The 8,370-nt window shown below is 39.3% G+C and overlaps 1 protein-coding gene and 1 non-coding gene across 2 annotated transcripts; one reads left to right on the top strand and one right to left on the bottom strand.

Moving 5' to 3' along the window:
- The first annotated feature begins 2,700 nt into the window (after positions 1 to 2,700).
- Positions 2,701 to 2,864, top strand: LOC117556422. The gene has a single exon (XR_004570555.1). It is a non-coding gene; the product is annotated as a U1 spliceosomal RNA (small nuclear RNA).
- Positions 2,865 to 4,916: 2,052 nt separating this feature from the next.
- Positions 4,917 to 8,299, bottom strand: LOC117555817. Its single transcript, XM_034230809.1, has 4 exons — positions 7,556 to 8,299; positions 7,265 to 7,420; positions 6,930 to 7,022; positions 4,917 to 5,637 (listed from the first exon to the last, which is right to left on the bottom strand). Exons 1-4 carry the CDS (start codon positions 8,243 to 8,245, stop codon positions 5,329 to 5,331), a joined length of 1,248 nt encoding a protein of 415 aa, XP_034086700.1. The 5' UTR covers positions 8,246 to 8,299; the 3' UTR covers positions 4,917 to 5,328.
- Between the last annotated feature and the right edge of the window lie 71 nt (positions 8,300 to 8,370).

Raw genomic sequence — 8,370 nt, 5'->3', positions numbered from 1 at the left:
CTCTCAGCTGGAACGGAGGTTGCGGGTATCGCAAGGTATTCCTTCGCCAGGACACTGAGTTTTCTGTACCGTCCTTCATTTTTCCTCCACCACTGTAGTGGGTTTTCCTGTGGTGGGATGCCCGGCTCATTGAAATAGAGTTCCACTTCATTATGGTCTGGGTCTTGAGTGAAGTAGTCCTCCCCAAACAGGGTGTTTAACAACACGGCCCGTGTGTCGGAGCCGGTCGCTGCTGCAGCTCGGGCCGGCTGGTTCTCGCTGTCTGACTCTGTTGCTGTGCTGGTGTCCTCAGCCTCATCATGGCCACTAATTCTGGTATCATTGGTGGTAGCACTGGTCCTCCTGTCGGGCACTCGCCAAAACATTTCAGACAGGTTTTTCACGATTCTCCGAGCGGAGAGTCTGCGCTACAAAACGCAGGTGTTTGTGTCGGGGATCCAGCGCACTTGCTATATACACGGGCTTCTTCCCTATCAGGGAAATAGAAATATCAAATATTTAGGCATATTTATTATTTATGCCTATTGTCGATTCAATTAAATATTCTTTCTTACTAATTGAGGTGTCGTCTGATTCTGGGATTATGCGCTTTCTCAGTGAGGTTGCAACAGCCTCCTTGAATTCGCCAACCACTCGCGACTCTCCGGGGATGGACATTAGGTGCCTTGTCAACAGGCTGTTTGTTACAGGCTGTTCCAAGCTGATGCATACATGGGTCTCGCTGAAAAGTGCTGTGGTTGCGCACTTGAGAGACTGGAGTGCGGGCAGAATGTCTTCGATAACCTGCCAGTTCTGATCTGTGAGTTCCAGGGTCCTTGCGTCGTTCAGTTTTGTAATGGTCCTGTCCGAAAGGGTGGCAGACACTGCCCATCTCTGCTCGTGTAGCCTTTCAAACATATCACAAATCGAGTTCCATCTCGTACGAGAATACTGAATGAGTTTATGTTTGGGGAGATTTTGCGCGTCTTGTTTTTTCTTCAGGCCAGCGGTGGCTACAGTGCTGTGATGAAAATGTGATACCAGTCTCCCACAAGCTGCCACAACCCGATGCACACTGCCCACTTTAAATCCATCGTTGATGGCTAGCTGAAGCGTATGAGCGTAGCAGGGTACCGACTCCCAGTCCGCAATTGTGCGATTAGCAAGCACCATGTTACTGGCATTATCATGGACACATGCGGTGATTTTATCCGTTAAACCCCACTCTTCAGCAGCAGCTTGTAGCTGAGCTGCTATGTTCTGTGCTGTGTCGTTCGTCTCAACTGCGTGTCTGTAACACAGCACTTTTCATCTCCCAGTCATCAGTGATGTAGTGGCAGGTGATGGTCGTGTATGATTCTGTTGTGAGAGCGGTCCATGAATCTGTGGTGATGGCTACTTTTTCTGATTGTCTAATGTCCATTTTCAGCTTTTTCACACCCTCTTCGTATTTTAGTTCAACCCTGGAAACGATAGTCTTACGGGTGGGCACCCTATACTCCGGTTCAACAAAGTTCATGAGTTCTCGGAACCCCTCTCCCTCAACGAAGCTCAGTGGTAGCATGTCCTTGGTTATCATTCGGGTAATGAGGGCTGTAATTCTCTCTCTTCTTGCGGGGTCACAGTGCCGTCTTGCGCTGCTGAAGGAGGTGATGAGTGGCTGCTCCTGTCTTTCACTCTCGGGCTCCAAACTCACTGTTTTATGTCTTAATTTTAAGTGATTGAGCTAGTTGACTTATGATACACAAGTTTGACTTTGCATAGTTTGCACTCTACACCGCACTCACTAACCTGGTCGAAATGTTTCCACACATTACTTCTTTTTGACGCCATGTCTGTTGTCTCCGTTGTTGAATAGCGGCAAAACTAAATCTCTCCTGTCAAAATGTTTTTGAACTTTGCCGCCACACACGGCTGCCAAGCAGCGCTTATTGTTGTTTAAACTTTAAACTGGCCACTCATGTATCGCAAGTGTTGACGGGGCGGGGGAGCACGCTCATGAACTGTTAGAAGCATAATATGAGATTTATAATATGTAATCAACTTAGGCATCCCTCCAAAAAATTATTTTAAAAAAAATATTCATGAATATACATTAATAATTATTCGAATACCTGAATAATTTCGAATATTCGATTAATCGTTCCCATCCCTAGTTTAAACTGTTAAATATGTGTTTATTCTTGAGGCTGCTTTTCCTTTATATTTGCAGAACCATCATTGTTACCACTCCAGACCACTAGATGGCAGTACCAGGAATGTCAGTTGCCCGCCACCAGCAGCAAACAAAGAAAGAGGAAATGTGAGTTGAGGGGGTGGGGGTTGTAAATGTGGGACATGTGATTTTTGCATTTTCTCTAAATTATAAACGTGAATAGAACAACTTTTCAATACAGTATTATATATTCTCAATTTATCTAAACTTACCGGTTGATTGTTTCTCAATTGTTGGAGTAAAATTGGTACAACTAGTGATTTTTAGTTGTCTTTCAATGTTGAAATGCAGCATTGCATCATGGGATATACGCCTGTTATATCCAAGTTAAATGTAAAGATCTTTGTCATCTTACGCACAAAAGACAGTATTTTGTGTTAAATTACCCGTAGATAATCCTCTCCTTTTTTACATGTCTTTGTTTTTGGTAGTCTCTATATTTGCAGCACCTTTATTCAGTGTATCATGTGTGTGAATGAGCTGCCTGTCTCCGATGTGTACAACTCATACTTACCTGGCAAGGGAGATACCATGATCAAGAAGGTGGTTCACCCAGGGCGAGGCTTGGCCATTGCACACCGGTCGAGCTGACCTCTGCGAATTCCTCAAATGTGGGAATCTCGATTGCATAATTTGTGGTAGTGGGGGACTGCGTTCGCGCTCTCCCCTGATAACTTGTAAAATGAAAAAAATATTCTTAAAAGTCTGCAACCCATTTTGAGAATCAATGTAACTGTAAGAGGTTGCGAGTAGGGCTGGGCGATTTGCCCTAAAAATAAAATCTCTTTTTTTTCTAACTAATGGACAATTTTCGATTTAAACCTAGATTTTTTTTCTGTTTTTTTCTAAACAAACCAGACCAAGGCAAAATGTAAATACATATTTTCTTTATTAACACAATACAAATAAATTAGATTAATACCAAGTAGTCTAGGCCTATGTGAACAAATCAGTTGTTCAAAAATAAAATAAAAACAGCACCACGGCACTTGGCTGTCATTAAAGTGCAAAGATTTTTTTTAAATCAAACTGAAAAAAGAATCTCTTGTAGGCCATCCCTGAAAAAACTTGTAAAATGAAATACAACAAATAATAAATAATGATAATGAAATGAAATGAATAATAAAAAAATACCCTCAAACAAAATAACATCCCTTTAACTTTCTAGGAAGTTTTCTACAGGTTTTTCGCGAGGAAGACAAGCCTGTCTACTGCCTCTGGCTTGAGGCATGCTCTTTGGCATGTTACAATGTTACCCCCCGTACTGAAAACCCTCTCCGAAGGGGCACTTGTGGCAGGAATGGAGAGATATTTCTTGGCCAGATAACTCAGTCTTGGGAAGTTAGCTTCATGTAGCTTCCACCACTGCAGTGGGTCTGTCTCAGACGACAACAAGTAGGATGACAGCTCAGCTTCAATTTTGTCCTGCTCTGACAGGGAGGTAGACGACACTGTCAGTGTCTTGTTGTTGAAGAAGCTTGCTAGAGTTGTCTTCTTCTTTGTAACAGGTTCAGCAGCTTCTTCTTGGTGCAGGTCCTGCACAGATGTGCCAGGCTTGGATTTGCTTTTCTCAGTTGGAAGAGACATCAGCTCAGTAACAGCTCTTTTCTTGATTCCGTCCACTTGGTCATCTACTATATAGGTTGTCCGGAACCGGGGGTCCATGAGTGAGGCCATGTCCAGGAGTTCCTGTGTTACAGGGTCATTGTATTTATTGTTGAGGTAGTTGAGTATGTTGCTCTTGATTTGCTTGGTGAGCTCGGTCTCACCCTCCTCTGGCTGCAGAAGGCTGTTGCTTAACAGGTGGATTACCGGTTTGAGGTAGGAGACACTCACGTAGGCCTCACCAGATAAGGCATCAGTGAATTCCTTCAGTGGACTTACAGCTTTATTAATTGACTCCAACACGTCAATGTCCTGCCAGGTGGGCACTAGGTGCCTGCTTTTCTTGTCTGCTCCCAGGACCTGTGCTATGGCCTTCTCCTGTTCCAACAGTCGTTCTACCATCAGTTGTCTCGAACCCCACCTGGTTAGGGACTCGGTGATGAGGTTATGAGATGGTAGACCGAGCTCAGCCTGTACCACTGCCATATCTCTTCTCTTCTTCCAACTGAAGGAAAAGGTACTTACAACCTTTTTGCAAACCCCGATGGCACGGTCAATCCGTGGATCTTTCATACCATTCACTGTAAAAAGGAAAGAAAAAGGGAAGAAACTAAAAAGGAACATTTTAGAATGGCACCATTTAATCAATGTGACAAGGACAGCATTCACACATTGTGATAGTCTTTTTTTTATGATTTTAAATATTATACATTTTCCATGACAGACAAACACAAGAAAAAACTGTATGACAATACAATGACATGGCTGTAGCACAAAACAGTGGGAGGAGGGAGGGTTACAGTGTTGAATTATTTTATGCATGTGCACTCAAAGAAATAACTCATTGGATTAACTCAATTTTATTGTTGGCAGGTTTTCCATCCAATAAATATATGTGGCACAAACTCAAACTAATGGCATCCATGCAGTATAATGTAAATGAGTTAGTCCAACTCAAATTTTTCAAATAGAGTTTAAATAAAATGATAACATTACCTTTATGAATTTAGATAATGCTAGTCCACCTAAATCCTATTTAATTAATTGAAAATGAAATAATGAGGTTAAATATAATTTAATAAAAATGTGTTACACATGATAGAAAACATGGTTTAGTTTTTTTTATTTTTAAATTCACATGATTCAAAACAATCCTCCATTCCATTCAAGTGTTTTAAAAATGAATGAATTCACACTGAAAGATGAAAAACATTTCTGAAAGATAATACCATTTTTAAAATGGCTGAGAAATGGAACTCCTATAATTAACTTACAAATCTCCCTTTGCCAAATACAATGAATACAATATAACAGGGGTATGCACTGCTCTTCTAACAGGACAATAACACATAACATGAAGAGTGCACTGCAAACACCAACATATGGAAATAGTGTTACAGTGTGTTGAAACAAACAAATACAGAAAAGCACAGAACAAATGATTGATATAACGGCTCAATCTGCTCTGATTAGGAAACTCGTGAATAAAATGACAACAATGAACTCATGAGTCACTTCTTTTTCACATTTCAATCGAACAACTTGATCTTCAGACTTTCGATTTTACCATTCAGCTTGTGCCCATCCAGATTCATCACTACCTTCTGCATGAACTCGAAGGTGTGTTTGAGGTTGTCCGGAAAGCTCAAATCCAGGGCATAAATAAGTCCCAATAGCATGACAAACCCCACAATCACGCTGCCCAAGTTGTCCACGACTATATTGCCTTCGATGACAATTCCCACGTCCTCTGGCTGCCCATCCACATCTCTTTGAAGTGTGTATATGCCCATGACTGTGTTTGCCATGTCCCTCTTGGCATCTTCAGAGGCAGAGGCCTGAACAAAGACACAAGCATACAACACATGTGTTAACTAAAACCTGAATTACTACATTTTATAGAAGCAGATTTACTTATGTGGCTCTCCTCATTGATCAAAACAGTTTTAGACTAACCCTCTGGTATCACTCAAATGTACTACCCAATCTGGCCACTCAGGATAAAAATGTCCACTTTCAAAAACTTGAATGATAAAATGATATGATAACAATATTATATTTAAATATTTTTCCCGGGGACATTTTTTAAATGGACAATTAGGGTAATTTGTACACAGTGTATTCGAGACCGATTAGAAAAATTGAAATTCCAAAAAGTATCTAGAAAAAACACAAAATCATTATAGCCAAATCTGACGTGAAAAATTACCAATTTGGACAAAAATGTCCTGAGTGATACCAGAGAAGGTTAGGACCTCCAACACAGAACTAAATTAAGCTTGTAAGAAAATGTTTACATAAATAAGTTATAAAGATATATTCCTGTATGTTCTGTTTGATTATCAACTTTATCTTATTTATTAATTCAGGTATTAAGTTATTTGTTTACATCCCTACTTAATCATGTAATTTGTTGTTATTCCTGTAGTTAATTATGCATTTACCTACTTATTTTGATATGTATTTGATTATTTATTATTTAATAATTTATTTCCTTGATTTATGTGATTATGTAATTATTCTTTTAACAATTTAGTAATTGCTGCATTCACATACCTTTTTAAACATGAATCTATTGATTAATATATTTCTGTATTTCAGCATTTATTTATTATTTTATTTATGTATTTATTCAATTATTTATAAGTTCTTACATATGTATTCATGTCCATATTTATTTATTCATTTATAGATGTATTTATATATAAATGTAAATATTTATTTCAGCATTCATTTATTATTTGTATTTATTTCCAGATATATTCATGTTTTAATTCACATTTGTATTTATCAATTGTATTCCTATGTTAATTTATAGATGTATTTATATCTGTATAAATGTATTAATTCACTTTTTTCTATATTTATTTTAACACTTGCCCGATGAAATTACTTCTGTATCTATTTATTATTATTTTTTTATTTCTGTATTTATTCATTCTTACATATATTAATGTATACATTTATTTATTTCTGCATGTATTTATGATATGTGATAAGATATTTAGATGTAAGCAGGGATAGGGTTGTGTGCCATAGAATTTTCTTATTATAAATGTAAGTAATGGTGGTTATAATTGTGGGTAACACTGTTAACCACTACATTGAAAACATATTGTGATAAACATACCTGATACTCCTTAAAAAAAGAGTCTGGATCCTCGTTGAGGTAGATCGCGATGCTTCGCAGGATGCACCCCCTCTTGATGTGGATGTTTTCAAACTAAAGCAGGGGCGATAAATCAAAGACAATTAAGCACAATGCATGTGCAACAGAGCAGGTCTACAAAGTAGAGGGCTGTATCTGTCGTGTGTGTCCCTAAGCAGGACTCCTTACACCTACATTTCCACAATAAGCTATTGCCTTAAAAACACTATAAAAGCAGACAATTTCTTAAATGTGTTCATATGATCATGGACAAAAACAATACAGTGAAAAACGAGGTTCTCTGCATTTATACTAACCAAATCTGATATTGCAAGGGCTTCCTTGATTTTGTGGCCCTTTAGTCCTCCTTTGGTCTTGAAGATCTTCAAGAGCTGGTCTGAGAAGTGGTCCAGCTGCCACATGAACTTTGATGGAAGTGGTGATGTTGTGATCCTCAAAAACTCCGCATTCACCTTAAAAATATTATTAACAAGCACAATACAACCAATTGTTACTTGTTTATTAGAATCACAACCATGCAAGGATGTAGACATGAATCACAAAGGACAATAATAAAAGACTGTCAACAAATACAAATATTTACTTACTTCACTCTGCTGAAACAGAGCAGGCCATCTGCATTTGAAGTCCCCTATCAAAGGCCTTTGCTCCACAATCTCAAGGCGTCTGTGGGAGAAGGTTTTTTCCATTTTTGCTTTTATCACCACTTCATTGTCACGCTTTTTCAGTTCTGACAATAAGGCAATTCTCTCGTTCTCCAAGCTTTCTGTGGTTTCGCCTTTTGGGTGCAGAGGAATGTAGTTTATTTCAGCTTTTCTTGTTTTTTTTATGTTTGCTGCAGCTTTGCCTTGGCCTGTTTTCTTGTGCTTTAAGGAGTTCACAAGGATTTCAGGATGTCCAAGACGGCCAAGCTTTGTACGATAGTTTTGCATTTTGTACTTAAGAGACTGTTTCCACCCCCCAAATCCTGTCTTGGATCCTAGCTGCCCCAAACAAGGGTGGGCCCTCGTCAACGCTGCAGCTACCTCTTCACACTGATAGTCTTTTGGATATTTTGTGAATTTGATCATTTCTTCGGCTAGGCCATCAAGAATGACTCCTTTCAGCTTTAGGCCAGGCTGGAAGTATGTACCAGTTGTCTCAAACTCTGCATTCTGTAGATGAAGCTCAAATTCAGCCTCGTAGGTGAGCTTAGGAACCACAAAAACTGTGGGCCAGGATAACAATTGTGAGGCCTGAGCTTCAGGGGATGGATGCGGGGTTGACGTATACACCATATCGTCACTGCAGCATGAGGCTATTGATGATGCAGGGATTAGAGGCTCTGAGCTTCCAGTAATTGAGGTCTTATCAAATGAGTCAACTGTGTACTAAGTGATGGAGGGCTCAATATTTGACAATA

Source organism: Gymnodraco acuticeps, unplaced genomic scaffold (assembly GCF_902827175.1).
Source record: "Gymnodraco acuticeps unplaced genomic scaffold, fGymAcu1.1, whole genome shotgun sequence".
Taxonomy (NCBI): Eukaryota; Metazoa; Chordata; class Actinopteri; order Perciformes; family Bathydraconidae; genus Gymnodraco; species Gymnodraco acuticeps.
This window is presented reverse-complemented; position numbering and strand designations above follow the sequence as displayed.

Excerpts from the sequence above, each read along its gene's own strand:
- LOC117555817 (XM_034230809.1), bottom strand. The coding sequence starts at position 8,245 with ATGGTGTATACGTCAACCCCGCATCCATCCCCTGAAGCTCAGGCCTCA. Across the intron at positions 7,421-7,555 it reads CTCTGTTTCAGCAGAGTGAA|GTGAATGCGGAGTTTTTGAG; the intron begins GTAAGTAAATAT and ends AATATTTTTAAG. Across the intron at positions 5,638-6,929 it reads CTTTTTTTAAGGAGTATCAG|GCCTCTGCCTCTGAAGATGC; the intron begins GTATGTTTATCA and ends GTCTTTGTTCAG.